The 22,710-nt window shown below is 33.8% G+C and overlaps 1 protein-coding gene and 1 long non-coding RNA gene across 6 annotated transcripts in view; one reads left to right on the top strand and one right to left on the bottom strand.

The window, feature by feature from the left end:
- The window catches only part of ICE2 (interactor of little elongation complex ELL subunit 2), a 53,463-nt gene that overhangs the window by 5,615 nt on the left and 25,138 nt on the right, over positions 1-22,710 (top strand). Inside the window, exons 4-13 of one of the 5 annotated variants that reach the window (XM_037004248.2) lie at positions 2,832-3,093; positions 4,178-4,297; positions 4,991-5,062; positions 11,981-12,118; positions 12,687-12,803; positions 12,969-13,128; positions 14,076-14,257; positions 17,047-17,088; positions 18,494-19,487; positions 20,235-20,410. In XM_037004248.2, coding sequence (XP_036860143.2) covers positions 2,832-3,093; positions 4,178-4,297; positions 4,991-5,062; positions 11,981-12,118; positions 12,687-12,803; positions 12,969-13,128; positions 14,076-14,257; positions 17,047-17,088; positions 18,494-19,487; positions 20,235-20,410 — 2,263 coding nt within the window. The remainder of the gene's footprint in view (positions 1-2,831; positions 3,094-4,177; positions 4,298-4,990; positions 5,063-11,980; positions 12,119-12,686; positions 12,804-12,968; positions 13,129-14,075; positions 14,258-17,046; positions 17,089-18,493; positions 19,488-20,234; positions 20,411-22,710) is intronic. The other 4 variants (XM_017659734.3, XM_037004249.2, XM_073211933.1 and 1 more) reach the window with 4 other exon arrangements.
- The window catches only part of LOC140843171 (uncharacterized), an 82,959-nt gene continuing 78,913 nt past the window's right edge, over positions 18,665-22,710 (bottom strand). Inside the window, exons 2-3 of the long non-coding RNA XR_012120717.1 lie at positions 20,241-20,384; positions 18,665-18,800 (exon numbers count right to left, since the gene is read on the bottom strand). This is a non-coding gene — a long non-coding RNA (uncharacterized lncRNA). The remainder of the gene's footprint in view (positions 18,801-20,240; positions 20,385-22,710) is intronic.

Here is a 22,710-nt window from a genome sequence, read left to right as displayed (position 1 = left end):
AATAAATCAAATTTAGTAATGTGCAGGTATATTTTAGATGGAGGCTAGAAGCACCATTTCCCATTACTATTTAGAATATACCCAATCCAGTAGAGAGTTTTTAATTCTGGCTTTTTTTTTTTTCATAGAAACTTTAAGTAAAAAAGGAAAATAGGTAGTTGACAAAATGAAGGGGAACACTTCAAACCATCAACTAAAATAAAATATAATGCTATAAATGAGGATAGAGAAACCCTGTCAGTTGCTTTTGGCTTGCGTCCTGATGAGGATTCGGACAGCACTGCACAGAGAAGTGGTCTTGATGTGCTGCCATTTCATTCTTTGCTAAATGTAGCCAATTTAAACTGCTAGAATTCTTGACATTCCTACTCTGGCATATCTGAGTCAGCATCTTGGTGCTACAGCAGCTTAATTAAATTTGCCAGTTTGTGCCACAAGGACTGACATGTTCTCATATTCAGAGAGACAGCTGTGAAGCAGCATTGTTAAGAGTTGCGGACACAATGCTGTTAGGTTTGAGTAGCTCTCAAGACATTTTCTAGTGAGAAATCAATTTGCTGTAATACATTTCTCCCAAGATCAGCAGTTAATATTCATTTTGTTAACCTAAAATATGCTTATTTTTATATAGTTATTGGAGAAACTTTAGTAGCTAAGTATGTCTTCTTTCACTTGTATTATTTTTAAAGGCAATCTAAGCATCCTTATTTTAATTTCTAAAATTGTTTTTCTAGTCACTAGCTAGCTCTTGATTAGTTTTACATCCATAGTTTAGCTCTAAAAAAGTGGTTTTGAATATTTTGGTTTATTCGAGGGCCTTAAGTCTTTTTGTAAGAATTTTGTAATATTTACTATATTTATTCTAGCTTACAAAGGTGACGTAAAACAAATCAGTGGTAGTTTTGGATGGGGCTTAATAACTCATTCTTTGTCCAGACACAGATCTAGATTGGTGATTCTCAACCTTATCAGACCAAAACCTTCCCACTTTCGTAACAAAAATTTGTAAGAAATAAGACACCTCCTTTATTAGCCTGAACTGAAATTCATAGTAATAGCCACAGGTACAATATTTAAAAGTAATGCCCTATATAAGCATAAATGTGAAATAAAAGGAAAATAATTTACATTTTAACATGTATTTAATATGCAAATGCAGAGATACTATTGCACTAGAAGTTACAATGAAATAATCAGATGTACCAGTTAAAATGATTAAGGCTACATTTAAAAGATATTAAGATAAATTATACCATAAAAGAATCATAAGAAAAATAAAAGAATAATGTATTGTTAGGATAAGTAATAATAGACCAGACTTATTTGTATATAAGAAAAAGTCAGAAGGGCCCTTCAAAAGTTGTGCAGGACTCTACCATGTAGAACAGGCACCAGGTATTGCCTTTAATCTCCTCTTGTGTGACAACCCAGATGCACCCACCAGCTTCCAAAATGTCCTGAGGGAATTAATACTGTCCCAGTTGAGAACCACTGCTCTGGATACTTCTCACCCATCCCCTTTCTCCCGCATAGTCCTTAATCACGTGTCCTTAGGATTCTTCTCAGTCACCTTCTCAGTATGCTCAGTTTGGAAACCTCAGATCGCCATAGTCACATTGTATTGATGTGTACATATTTACTTTTCTTTCTTCCCCATTTGTTTGATCCACTTGATTACAAGGTCCTAAAGAGTAGAGATTGTATTGCACTCAGTGTTGGTTATATCTCCAGTACCCAGCATAATGCTCGCACATAGTAGTTACTCAATAAATACTAGTGAATGTAGGAATGAAGAGTGGATCAGCAGACATCCATCCTTCTCGTTAGTTTCCCTTCTGAAATTGTTGTTGTTCCCTTCTGAAATGAATTTGGGACCAAATCATAGGGTATGGTTATTTTGGTGGAAATTCGAGTTGTAGAGGCTAAGGAAACATACTTGTGTTTGTGTGTGTGTATGTGTTTGTGTACATGCACTGTGTATGTGTCCTTTAAACTTACTTATTAAAAATGTAGATTACAACTAAATAGGAATAGAGACAGATTATGAACAAGATAAGAATTTGCATTGATATACCTTAATTGGTGTAGTATTTTAATTGGATGTAATGTTTCATAAACAAATGTGGTAACAGGTTCTTTAGCTACTCACTACCTTCTCCTCCAGTGCATTTCATTATAGGTATGCCAAGATTTCTCTTTTGCATCCATACAAAGCAAAAGACATTTCCATGGACCCAGCCATATACATGGAGATAGAAGGTTATACAACTTTTCTAATACCAGTATTGCTTAGGTAAAATATGGCAGTGTTGGGATTTTCTTTTTAATTTTTGAGATAATTAAAGCAGAGGAAACTAGAAAATTTAGAATCCAGTGAATTTGTGAACTTCAAACTTGATCTCATAATATTCTGTTCTTAGTGGATTTTGTTCACCATGTTAACTGATATATCTTACTGGGGAAATTAAGCATTAAAAAGCAACTTGCTTTGTAATAAAATGAGAACACGAAATACCTACATATGTAATTGGCAGGAGTGATTTACCCTTCTTAAATAAAGGGAAAACATTTCCAAACTGGCATTTATCTAAGGATTATGCTTCTTCCTCAGATAATTGAAGGTAAGCTGGTAATGTGATCCTACCCAGCAGAATTCCTAATTTACACCAAATGGCTAAACGTCAAAATGCAGGTGGTAGAGTTAGATAATGATCCAGAATTTACTACGTTAATCATGCTGTATTCTCCCTGGTGATTGAGAATCATGAAGTTCCATGATACTAATCTTAATGTGAAAAGCACATATTTGTGAATTGTATTTTTTTTTCCAGACGTATAGGAGAAAATTTGAATGCCTCAGCAAATTCTGTAGAAAATGAACCGGCAATTAGTTCAGCAACTCCAGCAAAGGAAAAAGTTAAAACCACAGTTGGAATGGTTCTTCTTCCAAAACCAAGAGTTCCTTATCCTCGTTTCTCTCGTTTCTCACAGAGAGAACAGAGGGGTTATGTTGACTTATTGGTTAAATATGCAAAAACTCCTGCAAATCCCAAAGCTGTTGGAATAAATAAAAATGACTACTTGCAATACTTGGTATGTATTCTATTTTTCAGCCTCAGCAAACAGTATTTAAAAGTTAGGAAATATTTTAAATTTGCTTTTATATTTTTTGATGCAAGTATGTTAACAGAATGGAAAATTTAAGGAATTTAATTTATGGAGCATTGTGCTTTAATTCTTTTGGTGGTTCTATTATAGTTCAGAACTGCATCTAGTTTTGAACATATTTCATTCCAGTTCATCTTAGGTGCTAGTAGTAGAACTTTACCTTGCTCATTGAACCAGCTTTAAATTTTGTTTAGTTATTACTTTATTTTCCACATTCGCAATTGTGGAAATGATGCCATGCTGAACATCTTTGTTGTAAACTCTTTGTTCATATCTATGACTGTGTTCTCAAGATAAATTCTTAAAAATATAATTACCAAATCACAAACTATACATGTTTTTAAGGCTGTGATCTGTAGTTAACATGGGTAAATTGTTTGGCCAAAAGTTTAAACGAATTTGTACCACTGTTGTATGAAAGTTTTATGTTTTTTGTTTTTATAAATACCCTCACTAATACTGGAGATTACCTTTTTGTGTCTCTAATTTGGAAAAAATGATCCCTTGTTTTACATTAACTTATAGTGATTACTAATGAAAATAAACATTTTCTGTATGTTTATAGGCCATTTCTATTTCTTCTTTTGTAACTCATCCTTTCATATTGTTTACTCATTTTTCCATTTGGGTGTTCTTTTTTATGTTAATTAAGAGCATTTTATAAAATAAGCTTATTACTTCCTAAGCAGGCATTGTAGTAATATTCATTTGCTTTTCCATTTTTGTGGAGATTTTTTTTTTCCAATTGAACTTCAGTTGACATACAATGTTATAGTAATTTCAAGTATACAGCATAGTAGATTCAGCATTTGTATACATTATGGAGTTTATAATAACAAGTTCATCATTAATAGAAAATAGTTTTTATTAACTTTTTCGTTGTGATTTCTGCTTTGGATATGATAACTTTAATTATTCTTTAAATACAAGTTATTACAGCAATGATTAAAAAGTGATTGTTTTTGGCCAAGCTTCTTATTCTAAGACATACGTACTTTTTAAAAATCAGGATATGAAAAAACACGTGAATGAAGAAGTTACTGAATTCTTAAAGTTTTTGCAGAATTCTGCAAAGAAATGTGCACAGGACTATAATATGCTTTCTGATGATGCTCGTCTCTTCACAGAGGTAAAAAACAAATAGACATTTAACAGTATTTTATTTTATTTTTTTATTAAGGTACCATTGATATACAATCTTACAAAGGTTCACATGAAAAGCATTGTGGTTATTACATTCACGCCTATTATCAAGTCCCCCCCATACCCCATTGCAGTCACTGTCCTTCAGAAATGTAAGATGCTGTAGAGTCACTACTTGTCTTCTCTGTGCTGTACTGCCTTCCTCATGACCCCTCTACATTATGTGTGCTAATCATAATGCCCCTTAAGCCCCTTCTCTCTCCCTCCGCACCCACCCTCCCAACTCTTTCCCTTTGGTAACCAGTAGTCCCTTCTTGGAGTCTGAGTCTGCTGCTGTTTTCTTCCTTCAGGTTTCCTTTGTTCTTATACTCCACAAATAAGGGAAATCATTTGGTATTTGTCTTTCTCTGCCTGGCTTATTTCACTGAGCATAATACCCTCTAGCTCCATCCATGTTGTTGCAAGTGGTAGGATTTGTTTTCTTCTTATGGTTGAATAATATTGTGTATATGTACCACATCTTTATCCATTCATCTACTGATGGACACTTAGGTTGTTTCCGTATCTTTCTGGTCTTTCAGGATTAGTTGTATTTACTGTTTTTTTTGTGTTATATGTCATTTTGGGAGGAGGTTTCTGCCTCACTTCTCATGCCGCCATCTTTTTAAATCCCTAACAGTATTTTAAAATGTGTGATGAACCTGTCAGAAGCATATGGAAATATCAATATTATCAATTTAGAGCTCAAATTGTATGTACATCTTTTATTCATTATGTATTTAAATAATAGAGATACTATGTCTTAAAATCATGTACCATAGTATTCATATTTGGGGTTTTTTTTTCTTTCAATGATCCAACTACTGTATTTTGTTTATATTTTACTCACATGGGTAGTTTGATCTGATGCTCTGATTTCCCTTGTGAGAGAATGAATGTTTACAGAGTTACCATGGTCCTTAAAAATCTGAATGGTCCTTTACTACTAGTCACATAAATTTGTTTCCTATCTTCATGGTAACCAGCCACCAAATGATAAATTTCAGCTGTCAGTTCATTTCTTGATACTTAAATCATTCCCACAAAGTTATTAGCAAAGCTTGCAAATTATTTTATCGTGTACCCTATCATCATTCAGTACACCATGAGAATAGAGTACACTACTTAAATAGGAACTGTTAATATATATTAATTATGGTAGAGTTCATCTACAAATACAATGCCACTCTGAATTTTAAGCTTTAAAACTAGTCACTATACAAAACAATATGATACACATGACGCTGTTAAATACAAACTTAAAAATGGTTAAGATGGAAAGTTTTATGTGTGTTTTACACAATTAAACTGGGCACTGTAAATTCGGGACAGCAGAAAGTTTTACTCTTGTTTTTGGTGTAACAGTTTTTAAGGTGAGAATTTGTTAATGTGAGCTGGAGGAATGATTTTTCTAAATAAAAAGAGAAATTTCAATTTTTATTTTTTCAAACTTAAATGCGATATACTCATAAAGGACTGTCATATTTTTCCATATGGAAAAGGAACTATAGTTGTTCCTATTGTAATAATGGTCCTTTGAAAGGACCAGAATAATGGTTTTAAGACATAAATCACATCGCCTCATTTCACTGGTTTCAAACGGCTCCTCATTCAGAGAGAGGCAGCGTTCTGCAACGCCCTGCGTGATCGCGCCTCCCCACCACCCCAGCCTCTGTGGTGCCCAGGCTGCATCGTCTTCTACGTCTCTCCCTCTGAGTTGTTCACTCCAGCCTTCTGGCCCCTTTGTGTTTCTTGAAAACTCTAAGCTGTTCCCTTTTTCTTTGTTTAGATACCAACCATCATGAGAATGCCCCTAATTACCCTGTAGAAAATACCATCCCCTTTATTGTTCCCTTTACCGTGTTTTTATTTGTTGTCTTTCTCCATAACATCTATATTACTGTTTTATGCACTGCTGTGTTCCCATTGACTAATATAATACCTGGCACATATTAAGTGCTCAAGTGCTCAGTGTAGTTATTTATTAAGTGAATATAAAAATGGTTATTTACAAAGTACATTTTTTGGTCGCTAACGATCAGCATAAGTCTTGTTTTTTAGGCAAATTGACTTAGCAACACATTTTCTCTAATTTACATTTTACATCTCCAACCCAAAGACTCAACTGATATATTTCACTTTTTTTCCCTGTTTTAAATTTTTAACTTTATGTTAGGAAATGTGCCTATGAAAAATATATAGAATAAATAGATACAGCTTAACAAATAATTATGTAGCAAACGCCTATGTAACTCTCTTCTAAGTGGAGAAGTAAAATATTGCCAGTTACTTAGAAACCCCTATGTATCCTTCCTAGATAATAACACTTGAAGTATTCACTATCCCAAATTTGATTCATTGAACTCTCTTTTGCCTGGTTTTAAATTTTATGTGAACAGAATTATATTTTTTACTCAATATTATGTTTGTGAGATTCATATAGTCATCAAAAGTATGTATATGATTATAGTTCATTCATTTTCAGTTATGTACATTATTACATTGTATGAATACAGTACATTTATTCTGTTGATCAACATTGGATTGTTGCCAGTTTGGAGCTATTCTAAGCAATGCTCCTATGAAAATTCTCTTACATGTGTCTTGGTGCACATATGCACACATTTCTACTGGGTATATACCTTCAAATGGAATTGCTAGGTCATACAGTATGCATGTATTCAACTTTGCTGTTTTCCAAAGTCTTTATACCACTTTACATTCCAACCAGCAGTGTTTTGAGTTTCATTGTTCATATCCTTAACAATTGATACAGTCATTTTAGATTCAGCCAATATGGAGGATATGGTGTTATATTTAATAAGACTATGCATCTTTTCATATTCTTACTGGTCATTTCCTGCTGACTGATTGTCCAAGTTTTGCCCTTTATTCTTCTGGATTTTCTATATGCTTGTTATTCATATGTGGACATTCTTTGTATACTCAAAATATGGGTTATATGTGTAGGAAATTTTTCTCTTATTTGACAAAGTAGTCTCGCTTAATCTACAAGTTCCCCCTCTGTCCCTTTCTTTTCCTTAAACTTTATATTTTCAAGAACTTGGATCACTTGACCCATAGTGTTTTCCCACAGCCTAGAGTTTGATGATTGTATATTCATGATGATGTTCAGCATGTTCCTCTTTTCTCTGTATGTCTTAAAATTGTTGATGGGATCCCAAAGCTGGATCACACTTAAACTTGTCCAAGGGGTTAAACACATAGATGGTAGTATTCTTTAATCAGGTAGCATATAATGTCTGGTTATTCTTTTTTCGTGATGTTAGTAGCTATTGATTCTCAGTGCCTTGATCTATTCATTCACTGGGCTTTGCAAAATTGTAAAATTCTAATTGCATCATTTGTTTTTATTTACTAGTTGTAATAATTTGACTGAGATCAGTTTTCCTCCATCTGCTATTTGGTTTCCAAGTTCACGTAGCAGAAATAAGTAGATTGTCTTTCCCTTTAAATACCGGTTTGGAAAATACTGGTTCCTTCCTGTTCTCCAATGGTGATTACTATTTTCTTTTTAAAAAATATTACTATTAAATTATGTAATTAAACATAATTGACAGGTTTTAGTCCACCACAATTTCCCTTTTGAAAACTCCAATAGAACAACTTTGGCCAATGACAGTCTCTTAATGGCTTTTGAGTCCGTCCAGTGGTCTTTGAGACTGGTTCTGTACATTTCCCGTCCCTGCTTTGTGATTAGCCACACTCCAGGGCCTTTGTTTCTTTCACTAGGAAATGGTATATCAGGGCTACAATCCAGACACTATGGGGGTGCTCATTGCTCCTGGTTTGGTCATAGTTTCTGAACATTTTTAGTAAATGGAGCTAGGAAATCTGTATTTAAAGAAAAAATACTGCACGTATCTCATTTACTTTCTCCCATATTATATTCACAACAGCCTGAGAACAACACTAAATACTACCAGTCAATAGGATTACTAGAAAGTGTTTGAAAAACTTTTTTCATATGTTCTCCCTATTCTCCCCTACTTTCTATATAAGGTTGTACTATATCTCTTCCCATCTTGCAAAACAGATTCTATACCCATTTCTGAACTGTTTCTACCACAACACTTCCGACAATAAATATATGATTTTTTTTCACCCACACCATTCAGTTCTCCAACTCTCTGAACATTAAGCCTAGGGTTCCCATGACCCCTTCCTCTGGTTCAATAATTTGCTAGAACAGCTTATAGAACTTACTATTTCCAGTTTATTACAAAGGCTATATTGGGAACAGCCAAAAAGAAGAGAGAGATGCATAGGGGACGTGGCACAGAGCTTTCATGCCCTCTTCCAGGCACACCACCCTCCCAGGACCTCTGTGTGTTCACCAGCCTGGAAGCTCTTGAACCCCATTGTTTAGGAGTTTTATGGAAGCTTTGATTAAATCGTTGGCTATTTGTGACTAGCTCATTGTACAGTTCTCTAATCATCCCCCATCCTGAAGCCCTCTAGGGGCCACCAGTCATCTCATTAGTATACAAAAGACACGCTTATCACTCATGAAATAACAAGGAATTTAGGAGCTATGTGTCAAGAACCAGGGATAAACACCAAATAAGTATTTCTTCTGTTACCACATCCATTAAACTATAACTCCCAGTTTGCCCCTCCTGCAGTTTGTGGCAATCAGCATAGTACTTTCTGTCTTGGAATTTGTTTTCTCTAGGTACCCCCGTATAAGTGACATCATACAGTATTGGTCTTTTTGTGACTGGGTTATTTTTTTAGGATAGCGTCTTAAAGACACCCATGTTGTATCATGTGTCTAAATTTCCTTTTTAAGTTTGAATAAATATTCCATTGTGTGTATATGGAGATCTTGTTTATCCATTCATCCATTGACGGACACTTCTACCTTTTGGCTGTTACAAATAATGCTGCTGTGAACATGGGTGTACAAATATCTGTTGAAATCTCTGCTTTTCAAGACAACTGTAGGAGTCTCATCTTCAGTTCCCTACCTAATCTTAGAACTGGTTGAGGCATTTCCCCTCAAGCCACCTCGCCTTTCATGGGTTTCCTTACTGCCCACTACTCTTGTTTCTCCTCACTCTAGTTGTTTGGGGTTTGTTTGTTTATTTATTTATGGTCATTGGAGATTCTCCTTGTGCTTTACTAAGCCCAACAATGAAAAATTAGTTATTTATCCAGGATCTAGTGATGTTTGGATAGGGGTGTTCTTCAAGGTATACCTGTTGCACCATACTACCAGAAGTAGTATCTGTAAAATTTTTAAGTTTCAAACATGCATGATGCCATATTTTTCCTTTCTGGACCAAAGTAAAATATAGGGCGCATAGTCATTTTCACCTTTCTTTATAATGATACATCTATTTTGTACATGCATGTGCTTCTGATGTATATATGTTAAAAATATGGTCAGTGTGAAATAACATTCAGTGGGTGGGTGATGGGTAACACCCTGAATCTCTTAATTTTCTTAGTTCATTCTCAGCTGTTTTTCAAAGACAAATAAATGATTACTTAAAAACCATTTTTATTAAATGTTTCTGATAATGATCCTTTAGTTGCTTAATACCTACTAGTTGTGAAGTATCTTTAATAATATATAAGGTATCTGGGTATAAGAATAAAACCGTGTTAGATTTTTCTTTGGTTCTTTCTCTTGCCATAATTACTGAATTAAGTGAAACTCACTTCAAAGCACTGGAACATCTAGCAGAGTTTTACCAAGAAAGATATGCCAATAAATATCTAACTGCAGTAGTCTCTAGTAACATACCTCTTATGTATTGCTTTTCTTGCATGTTCAAATTCTTATAATGACTGCTGTAGGACAGAAATATTAGAGGGGAAAGTTAATGTTATAAATGAGTAGCAAAAATATTATTCAGATCTGAGTTTACACTTGACTAGACTTTTAAAAAACAAACAGCTTTTCTGTATTAACCCACCTCTGCCTTAGTTGCAACAATTTCCTGAATTAAATATCAAAGTTAGCATTGAAAAGCATAGATGGAGGGGAAAATGTGAAAGATAGCCGAGAGTTAGTATTGAAGGAGAGGAGAAAGGGATATGAAACTATAGATGAAAAGTTATACTGGAGTAAAGTTATTGATTTGTAATTTGATATATTTTATAAATGTATGAAGGGACAGTAGTTATATATAAAGATAGGCTATTGCTTAGATGAATGGATAAAGAAGATGTGGTACATACATGCAATGGAATATTATTCATCCATTAAAAAAAATCCTCCCATTTGCAAGAACATGGATGGATCTAGAGGGTATTATGCTGAGTGAAATAAGCCAGGTGGAGAAAGACAAATACCATATGATTTCACTTACTTGTGAGTATAACAACAAATCAAAACAGAAGGAACAAAATAGTAGCAGACTCATAAACACTCAAAAAGGACTGGTGGTTACCAAGTGGGGGAGGTTAGGGAGGGTGCAGCGGGAGGATGAAGGGAATAAAGGGGTACAATAATTCACAATCACAATATAAGTTGGTCACAGGGACGTAGTAGAGTGTGGAGAACAGTCAGTGATGCTGTAGCATCTCGCTATGTTAAAAGATAGTACTCCCACTAGAGGGGGCTAAGGATTTAATAATATGGGTAATTGTTGAACAACTGTGTTGTATATTTGAAACCAACATAAGATTGTATATCAACAATGCTTAAATTAAAAAAAATAATAAACTTTCCCTGTTCAAATTATTGTCTGCTTTCTGTCTTTTGATAGGACCCTGACTGATAATGAATAAATGAAACTAACATTCCAAATTGTTCCAGAAGTTTGTATGTTGTCTATAAGATGAATGATACAGATTTTTAATAAATGACTATGTGTGTTGAACAGAAAAAAAATAAAAAGATATGCTATTGCTAAGAGCTTTTGTGATATAAAACATATTCTACAAGATTCAAATTAGGTTCACTGACAGAAGAAGAAATATTTATCTTAGAAGTTGATGTATGTGTGTTTTTTAATTATTACCCACCAAAATTGCTGGGCTTATTTGAGTTGTTTACATGTTATCACAAGTGGCATATATTCTGCTTAGGAAAAGTGGTGAATTTTATTTCCTTCCTGACTGTGTTTTCTGGTAAGTCATTAATATTTTGAAAACAGTCTGGAGAGAAGAGAATACTAAGTACTGTATCAGTTAATTATAAGATTTCTCATTTATTTTTGTATTGTAGATTTGAATGACCTATAAAATTACAACTTCATTAATTCATTGTTGTTGGGAATCTTTAGGGTATTAAACTTCTAATCATTCATTTAGCTGCTTTTATTGCAGTAAAGTGTTGAAATTTTCATATGGCTCTATTTCTCTAACATCTTCTTAAATAAAATAGAAAATGTGTGTCTTCTCTATTTTAAATTTTAATTCAGTTGCTAATTTTAGTATTATTAAATATCAATATTTTAAGAAATTAGGTTAAAAAGAATTGTTATGAAAAATAAGAGAGAGCAATCAGGAATGTGCAATATGCCTGGATTATTAGAAGTTTGATAAATGAGGCTAATACTTAAGATGACTAATTATATAGTCACATGTAACTAAATTATTTTTGTTATATTATTGCAGAAGTACAAGTGAATTTCTCTTAATTTTTATTTCCTAGCAAATGTTAAGAGCTTCTGTTGAGCAAGTGAAAAAGTATCCAGAATTCTATACTCTCCATGAAGTTACCAGCTTAATGGGATTCTTCCCATTCAGAATAGAGATGGGATTAAAGTTAGAAAAAACTCTTCTCGCATTGGTAAGATTTACCATATGAACCTGTAAACTTAGTTTTGACTGAAACATCATCTACATTTCACATAGGCAGTGTCTGTGTTTAAATTTTTAACAATAATGGGATACAGCTTTTAAAATATGCAGTATACATGTGTTCCATTATGGATACCAATAGTTGATATTTAAAAAAATGTCACTACGAAGTTTATTTCATGATTTTCTTATTTCCCATCTTTTTCACTGTTCCTGAATATAATAAGCAGGAAGCCCTTTTTCTTTTAAAGGATTTTATTTACAATCATATTGTGTAGAGAGGGCATTTTAGAGTTTGTATTATACCCTGTTATGGTTTATACATCATAAAAACAGGTTAAAATTTAGGGAGGCAGGGAAAATCTTGGACCCTTTTTTAAAAAAAATACAGAGGTGTCAAGCAAAAGCATGAAAGTCTTAGCTTAAGAACAGTCTAAATTTAACATTTGCATTTAATAAAATGAAGAATTTTAGGTTAAGAATTTCATATGATGAAAGGATACTTAGAAAAGAAATCAAGATTTTTATAATGAAATATTCATTTTTGCCTTATTTAGGGCAGTGTAAAATTTGTGAAAACAGTATTTGCCTCGATGCCTGCAAAGTTGCAGCTCTCAAAAAATAATGTCTTCCCCACTGAAACCCCAGAGCAGACAGCTGCGGCTATGCATTACGTAAGTAGGAAGATGGGTTTGGGTCTTCCTAAGTAATCTTCTGTACCTCATAAAGTACATAGAACCTCGTTGTTCCAAACTCCCGTTCCTCAGTTTTTCCCTTTTATTACTTCATTGAAATTCCAGTAAATACAATCAAGTAACAAGTGACATGTTGTTTTTCAGGATATTAGTAAAGATCCAAATGCAGAGAAGCTTGTTTCAAGATATCGCCCTCAGATAGCTCTAACTAGTCAATCATTGTTTACCTTACTGAATAATCACGGACCAAACTACAAGGAACAGTGGGAAGTTCCAGTGTGTATTGAAGTGATCCCTGTTGCAGGTTTGTGATTTGCCATGTCAAGTGATGCTCTCAAAAGAGCTGGAATGGTTCTGTTTAAGCTGTCTAAACCTAGGTGCCATTTGTCAAATACAGAAAATCTAAGTTGTAATTTAAAGAGGAAGTATATTTGACATTTACATTTAGTAGGACTTTTAAAATGCATATAATTAAAAACTTAAAAAGTGAGTTATTAGGACTATAGAACCTGTACACATATTCGGAGGAGTGGGAGGTAGTTAGAAAAATAATGATGTTTTAGGATGGCCAAAAGTATATAAAATATAAGATTCCTGTGTCTTGCACTGAGAAAAAAGGAATGCAGTACTTACTTAGATAACCTCAAATGGGTGAGTTCTAGGACTTCCTTATTTGTCTCTTACTGGAATTAAGAATGAAAATTGGTCTATACTTACATGTGTAAGAAAGTCTTTTGGCTGTAAAATTAATATTTGCACACAAATCCCTCTGTACAAAAGATTGTTCCTCTTCTATTTTGGTTCATATTTAATAATTTTTTCATATCTTGAGAATTAAAGTTACTATGTGAAACAATAGAATTATAGTGAACAAAGGACCATGTCTAATGAAACAAAACTACAAATGAGAGATATATGTAATACATCCTCTGTGGTAAAAATTTCATCACTTTTTGAAAGTATAATTCTAGAAGAACCTGAGTAATGATGATAGTAGAAGTATAACAGCAAAAAGCAGAAAAGCCTTTCAAGAAAAATTGTTAGAAAGGGGACATATTATTTTTACCAGTCAGATTCTCTTGTCCTGATATCTCTTAGGGACCTTACAGGTCTGGCTCAAGGATAGAAAATATATGGGACATGGGCTGCAACTTTCCTGTCCTTTGTCTCTCTGTTCAGCTATCCTTGTCTCTTAGTTTTTTTAATGTCACTACGAGAAACTAGTCACCCCCATTCTTCTCCTGTTTTAAGGTTCAAAACCAATTAAAGTAATTTATATTAATTCACCACTTCCACCAAAGAAAATGACAATGAGAGAGAGAAACCAAACCTTCCATGAAGTTCCATTAAAATTCATGATGTCCAAAAATACATCTGTTCCAGTCTCTGCAGTATTTATGGACAAACCAGAAGATTATGTATCTGAAATGGATGTATGTACCGCTTTCTTTTTCTTATGTGAATGTACTTATTTATCTCTTTGAAGCATATGTTTTATTGCAAATCTCTATAAATCTAATAGTTAAAAATACAGGCTTTAGATTGAAACTTAAAATTGAATCCCAGGTCAAGCTAGACTTTAGGCTGCTAATTTAACCTCCCTCGGCCTCGTTTTCTCCTTTTGTAAAAGAAAGGTAATAATACCTATATCACAAGATTGTTGTATTAAGTTTGATATTATATGTAAAATGCTGAGTACAGTCTTCAGTTGGCCCTCCATAAATCCTAGCGTTTATTATTTTGTGCATTTTAAAATATTTTCACATGATTCTTAAAAATCTGTTTATAACAAACTTTGTTCATTAATTCCACAAATATTTATTGTGCAGATATTGTTCTATGCACTGAGAATACAGCAGTATGTCAAAAAGTGTCTTTTCTTCTGGAACTTAAAATGATAGCAGGCACAGATACTTAAGAACAGCAAAATGTTGGTACTGATAAATGCTGTGCAGAAAAATAGAGTAAGATAAGGAGAAAGAGATGGGAATGGGACTGTTTTAGATTAATGATTGAGAAGGCTTTTCCAAGATTAGGAAATATAAACAGAGACTTGAATAAAGTGAGAGAGCAAACATTTTTCTTATTTATACCTAAGAGCTCATACTATTTTAAGAATATTGGCCTTTTGTCTTTCATATTTGCTTGTATGTTTTTCTCTCTTTGCCATTTTGCTTTTAATATTTTTATGATATATATGTCATAAAGCACTTCCAGCTTTTCTTTTTTCACACTTTTAAATCTACCTAAAACTTACATCGGGGTGAGGTGAGTATCAGGAAGGGCCACGTGCTGTGAGGAAATGTGAAGTAGGTTAAAAGGGATGAAAAATGACAGAGCATTTTCCTTCAATAATGACAGACCAGGTAATTTGGATTTCCCTGTTCACTGATGACAACTAAAAACCTGGACAAAATATTAAAGTTACTTTCTTATAGAATCCTCAATGAGCAAACAAGATAGTGAGGAATTACAGGGCCGAGATACTAGAGAAGACCAAAATCCAGGGAAGTCAGTCTGTCATTTAGGGTCATTTTTGCCCTGGTTGGCATTTGCCAGTTCTGAGGAGGCAACAGAAAATGAAATGTGCTTTTGGCAGGTTTAGGGGAACAAAAGTTGTAATTCAGTTTTCCACGAAGGGCTTGGACCCCACTGAGCCGCACGCTAGGAGTAGGGGTGAAATCACTGGTAGTGGAGTCTGTCTTGAACAGAACGTGGACTGTAATGGTAAAGAAAAGTGAAGTTTTCATATAACTGTGGGAGGAGGAAGCGAACTCAGAATGTACTTCAAATTTCATACATGTACACAGTACACAAACACATACACACAAACATACAAACCTGTATGCATGCTCACAGACATACTTTGTGGGAACAGGGAAGTGTGAGCTTAGAGCCATGAAGGTAAGAAAGCTCGCCTGGCACACGCCTGTGCAGGATTGTCCCCCGACAGAAGCAGGAAGACCCATCGTATTTAAACATGAGGAACAGAAGAGGATTGTTGGTGGAAGCTCTTACCAAAAGGTATTAGAGGAGAAAAAGATAATTGCTGTAATATTTCTACTGTCAGAGATTACCCACAAAACAGATGAAACTAATGTATTCATCCTTTGCCCTAGAAATCTTAATTCTATGAATGTACCTCAGAAGCATACTAGGAAAAGAACAAAATGTATGTGCAAGGTATTTCTTACAGTACTATTTGTAGCAGCAGAAGATTGGAAGCCATATTTCTCTTAATAGGGTTTTGATTAAATAAACTACCTTCTCAGTAGCCTATTGCACAGCTATTAATATTAAAAGGAATAAGGAATCTCTAGATACACAGCTGTAGAGTGATATCCAAGATACACTGTTAAGTAAAAAGATGTATCAGACTGGGAAATTTTAATATTGATTAGGTATTTTATGACATTAAGGAGTTAATTTTTTTTTTTTTTTGAGAGGGCATCTCTCATATTTATTGATCAAATGGTTGTTAACAACAATAAAATTCTGTATAGGGGACTCAATGCACAGTCATTAATCAACCCCAAGCCTATATTTCAACAGTCTAAGGAGTTAATTTTTAAATTTATTTTTATGTTTTAATTACGGTATCACTGATATACAATCTTATGCAGGTTTCACATGAGCAACATGGTTGTTTCAACATTCACCCATATTATCAAGTCCCCCTCCCCAACTCATTGCAATCACTGTCCATCAGCCCACATAGTAAGATGCTATAGAGTCATTACTTGTCTTCTCCATAGGAGTTCATAATTTTTATTGATGAAATTAATGATATATTTTATAGAAGAATCCTTTTATAACTGTGCACTAAAGTATTTACAGATAGATGATATATTTATCTAAATTTGTTGTGTTGGGTGGGGATAAGAGCATTACTTTCAATTCATTTTTGGTTTTATATATTTTTCTTCATTTTGTATATTATTATATCTTTATTTTCCTATTTCTTGAAAAAGTTATGAATGATGCTTCTGATTTTTAATGTCTAGTGTCCTAATTTTTGTTGCTTTTTAAGTATTGTGTGATTACCATTTTAATTTCTTTCTAACAATTGCGAGTGTTTTTTTAATCCAGGTGCTTGGGTTTATTGTTTCTTTACATTTTTTCTTGATGCTTTCTAATTTTATTTCCTTCTAAACAGAGAGTAAGACCTTAGCACTTTCTGCTTTGTGCTATATTAATGTTTTCTTTATGTATTAATTTATAGTCCATCTTTGGAAATGCCCCTTGGATTCTTGGGAGGGAAAAGGTATATCTTTGTAGTCTATGTATTTGTTTTCAGTCATTCATTCATTTCAATCATTTACTATTACTCATACTTTCTATATCCCTGTTTTTACTTAGAGGCAATGTATTGTTGACAAAGTACAATTATGGTTCTGTCAATTTTCTTTTGATTTTTCAGTTTTGACTACATATTTTGATGTTGTTTGGCATGTCACAGTTCATTATCATAGTTCATGGAATCTTTTCAACATAGTATTCTTTTTTCTAATGCTTTTTGCACTGAATTCTTCTTTGTCTAATGCTCAATCCTGCTATTCCTTTTGTTTCTTGATGTCTTGTCCCCTTGTTCTGTTTTTAACCCTTTTGTGTAAGAATGCCAAATGTACACACAGTGTAGTTTAATTTTCTTTTTTGATGAAACCTGGTAGTCTTTTTTAGTTAAATCTATTTACTGAAAAGCCACTTACTGTGTGCCAAGGAGTATGCCAAAAAAATTTCTGTATACACTTTCTCATTTAATCTTTAGAACAAATCCAAGAAGACAACCCTCTTATCACTATAATAGAGATGAGGAAATTGACATTCAAAGAGATTACATAGGTGACACCAGTTGATCTTTCTTACTACCTAATTGCTGTCAGAATATTTCTCTCTCAAATCCTAAACTGTAAGGGTAGTGGGTATACATAGCTTGTAACCAAATTCCACAGTATTTATCTGAAGTCTTCCGCAAGTTGAGGAGAGATCTGCTGCTGTGCTGGGAAAGGACAGTTTATTCCCAAATAAATTAAGGCTGTCTGTAGTTCTTCCATTACCAAAAGAGTATGTGGAAAACTACAACTTTGGTGGCTTTATGTCCTAGAATACAATAAAATCACTTCTTGTTCATATTACTGGAGTTGTTTTTTCTGAGTAGATGTAGAAATATAAAGTCATTGTGAATCAGTTACAAATGTGCCAGAGGTTGGCAACATTCCCTGGCTGCGTTAGAAAGTGGCTTCCTCACAGTGGCAAAGAGGCTGTCTTCCTGGTCAGCTAAGTCCAGGTGTCTGCAAGAGTGTATTGAGTGCGTGTGAATGAGAACCTCTTGCCTTTTTGTTTGGACCTACATTTCTTCTTTGTGGTCCTATTTTTTGACTAGTGGGAATTCCTCTTGAGATGTGGTCATTCACAAGCATTCCCATTTCCTGTGCTATTACAACTTGGCATATCTGTGTTTTGTCAGTATTTCAGTGGGAAGTAATGTTAAATAAATTAGTTGCTAGTAGTTTATCATCATCTTAACCAGCAACTTTTCAGAGCCATTAGACTTTTTTTTCCTACTTTTGGGGAACTTAAACTATATATGTGAGGAGTAGGGATATTAAGAAATAGGTGAGGGGTGACCTGGAATTTTTGCTAATAGTTTACCAATATATTTTCTTAAGATGTCTTATGAAGTTAATGAATGCCGAAAAATTGAGACCCTTGAAAATTTGGACCTGGATTTTGATGATGATGTCACAGAACTCGAAACTTTCGGAGTGACCACCAGCAAACCATCAAAGTCACCAAGTCCGGCAAGCACTTCCATGGTACCCAGCATGGCACATACTCCCACGGGCTCCAGCACAGCAGCCTCGTCTGTGGCACCAGCTGCACCATACATTCCTGCTCATGCTAGAAGTTTATCTCAGATTCTTATGGAACAGTTACAGAAGGAGAAACAGCTGGTGACTGGTATGGATGGTGGCCCTGAAGAGTGCAAAAATAAAGATGACGAGGGATTTGTACCGTGTGATGAAAAGGTATCAAATTCTGACAAACCTTCAGTACCAGATAGTGACTTGAAAACATCTGATGCTTTGCAATTAGAGAGTACTACAGAAATTGAAACATCTGATAAAAGTGATGCAGTTACTGATAAGATATATGACCATGAAAAACTAAATGTGGACGAGATCACAGATAATTCAAAGGAAAAGACTGTTACATCAGAAGCAGCTAAAACTGAAGATGTAATGCTTTGCAATAGTGATACAGATGAAGATTGTCTAATCATTGATACAGAATGTCAAAATAATAGTAATGGAAAGACAACTGATGTGGGTTCTAATTTAAGTTCTAAACCAGCTAACCCAAATTCTTCCTTAGGACAGGCGTCTGTAGGAAACCAGACCAATACTACTTGTAGTCCTGAAGAGTCATGTGTATTAAAAAAACCTATCAAACGAGTATATAAAAAATTTGATCCAGTTGGAGAAATTTTAAAAATGCAAGATGAACTCTTAAAGCCAATTTCCAAAAAAATGCCTGAATTGCCCTTAATGAATTTAGAAAATGCTAAACAACCCCCTGTTTCTGAGCAATCCTCTGCTCCCTCAGATGCCTCTGGTTGGCCAAAGTCAGCATGGCCTTCTGTGTTTCAGAAACCAAAAGGACGTAAGTAAACATTTGCAAAGAACTTTATATTAACTGTTTTTGCCCATTTCTTTCCCTTAAGTTTTTCTCCTTCATCCCTTGTTTTTCTCCTTCATCCCTTTACTTTGTCCTTATTATAACCTGTTTTATAATCTTTAGATAATCACTAGTACTTCATTTTTCAATCTACTGATCAGTATTTCAGCTTCCAAAACCTGCTCCCTAAATATGTACCCAAATTTTATGGATTTCGGTAACGTACGTTTATCCAGCATGTACAGTGACTGCTAGTTATGGGTAATGTGGTTAACCAAACTGATGAAGGGGAAGTGCATCAAAGATAACCATAAACATTTAATGGCCCAACATTTACTTATTCTTGGTGTTGGACTGCAGTTTTGTACTTTTTCACTGTGTGAAATAGATGTAAAGCTTGCACCTCAACTCTGCCTAAATTAAAAAAAACACTATTTTTAAAACTCCTTTCTTCTCACTTCATATGTTGTCTCAGTAATTTATGCTTTGCCTAGGGTTAGCAAAGGTAGCAGTTCAAAGGAAGAGAACCTTAAAGCTTTGATTTCAGTTCTTGGCTCCAATTCCAGTAAAAGTAAACAGAAATGATAGTCTGATGATCAACTCAGAGAAGGTAGAAAGTTAAAGTTGTTAGAAGTTTAAAATAGGTAATTGAATTGTTTTATCTTGGATTATTATGGATAAAAGGGCTAATGCATTTTAAAATAAAAATGAGAAATATAATTATTTTTAAAGGATTACCATATGAACTTCAGGACTATGTTGAAGATACATCAGAATATGTAGCTCCTCAGGAAGGAAATTTTGTTTACAAGTTGTTTAGCCTGCAAGACCTGTTGTTACTTGTGCGATGCAGTGTCCAGAGGATAGAGACCAGACCACGCTCTAAAAAACGGAAGAAAATCAGAAGAGTAAGTTGTTACTTGGGGAGTTAGGATGTGGCAGCATAAGTAGATAACCAGCAAATAGTAAATGTGCCATTGTTACAAAGTTCAATTGTAAATATTGATTACTCTTAGGGTAGTTTTTCTAAGTTGAGATTTTTTTGTTTTTGTTTTTAGTGAAGTCTGAAATCACTTTTAATAAAGGAAAGTGTTTAAATGTGAAAGTCATGAATTCTGATAATATTCTTCTTGGAATACATAAACTTTGTGAAAAATGGCATCATCACAGATTTGACTTAGACTGGCACGTATTTCCTGTTTTCTCTGTGAATTTGGATTATGACATATTTTAGCCCCTTTGTCTCTTACTGTAGGAGTCCTGACTCATTTTAGAAGTCCCAAGTTTTAAAAGGTGGGCTTTGACGTACATTTGAAAAGTTTGCCCATGATTGTCAGAAGACCAAATCTCTTCCTTTCTTTTTCCCCTATTGTTTCTTTTGGTGTTTGATAAAAATACTTTACTCAATTAAAAAAGTTTTTCCTACAATTTAAGTAATTGGTTCTTTCAACGGTTTTCCATGTTTGATATTTGAAGTTCTCTTTCAGATTTGTTTCAATTTTTTATGTGTGTGACCCCTGAATTCTGATTAATAATGAGTGGCTTCTGTGTTACAATTTATTATGTAAGAGATAATGAAGTCTCTCCTTTAATTTTTTCTTGAGATAATTTTTTCTGTTGTGTACATTTGTCATAGTATATTGTTTTCTTTTTTAGTTTTTTGGTGCAGCCTTTTCAATTTTTTTTAGTTGAAATGTACTTGATATACAATATTTTCTTAGTTTCAGGTATACAATATATTGATTTGATAATTTTATTACTAAATACTCACCATGATAAATGTAATTTCTGTCAGCATAGAAAGATGTTATGGAACTATTGACTATGTTCCCTATGCTGTACTTTCATTCCCATAACTAATTTATTTTATAATTGGAAGTTTGTATCTCTTTATTGCCCATTCTCCCAACCACCACTTTTTTTTTTGTCTCTGTTTCCTGCTGTCGACCACTCAGAATCCTTAATGACCGCTTTAGAATGTCAGTGTGTTTTGGGTTAGGGATCTGGTGAATCAGGAATAGTGATGTTCTACCACTGACCCTTGCGGGTCATGTCCCTGACTACTACTTTATCAAGTTAAGGAATAACTGAAAAAAAGGAGTGCCAACCTTTCTAAGCTGCTAATAGCAAGATGTGTCAGGAAAAACTCCAAGGCTAACCCATCAGGATCTAGGATGTATTCTTTGTCCACCAGAATCCAATGGACTTGCTGAATCTTTTGCTTGATAATATTATCCTTTGCTAACTAAAATAAATACTTGCTAATACATCATGAATAAATTATTAAATTTCTAATTCCCCTAATTTGATTTTCATCACTAGTCCAGACTTGTACAAGCCTAATGGTTTTGAATTAATTATATAGGGGAGTGTTTTTTACAAGAGAAAGTCAATACTATAGGTTTGATATCAATCTCCTCCTAGATAAATGCTGATACTCTCTGTATTGAGAGATTTTACTTTTATTTGCTAATTATTATAAATGTTTCATTTATATTTAACTGGTCAATTTAATAGGATATCTTGGATACTGATTTAATTTCTGAAAGAGACAATCTGTTAAGGACATTGCCATTCACTTGATTAAAGTGATATTTGTAAATCTTAAGACGAAACCTTACAGGAGAGAATTCACTTGTCATCAGATTACATCAAAACAGTTGAGCCCCAAAGAATATATAAATAGGGTCTTCCTTACATCTGATTGTGTCAAACCCCGAGTAAAATTTTTAAATTTTCAGTGAATGCTTATCATATTGCACCTATCATTATATGTAATGGTTGAGTACACATGGTTTAAATCCTGTAGTAGAATGTATTTCCCTTGAAATTCATTCATCTTTGTTTCCCCCAAATATTTAAAACCCTGTAAAGTGAGCAAGTAGGTATTGGATTAATGAGAAAATTGAGGAGTGAGGGAAGAGGAGGGTGATATTAAGGAAGGGGGCTTTAGGGATGTTGAGGCACTCGTTTGAGAAATTTTTAAGTGGTACTCTTTAAACTCTTAATTAGGTAAGAATACATCCTCACTAATATTACTACTTAAAAGCCAATTTGTTTATTTAGATAAAGCTTTAAAAATACTTAGAAGTCTCTTCAACCTCTAAGAACCTCATCTCCCCTTTATTTTTCTGTTTTTCAATTCTGTGTTATTATAGTTTCTAATATCTTTATCTTTCCTCATCAAAACTCTGCTTAATAAGAGTTA

Source organism: Manis javanica, chromosome 8 (assembly GCF_040802235.1).
Source record: "Manis javanica isolate MJ-LG chromosome 8, MJ_LKY, whole genome shotgun sequence".
In the NCBI taxonomy this organism is placed as follows: Eukaryota; Metazoa; Chordata; class Mammalia; order Pholidota; family Manidae; genus Manis; species Manis javanica.
The sequence above is the reverse complement of the archived record's forward strand: the minus strand, read 5'-3'. Positions and strand labels throughout refer to the sequence as shown.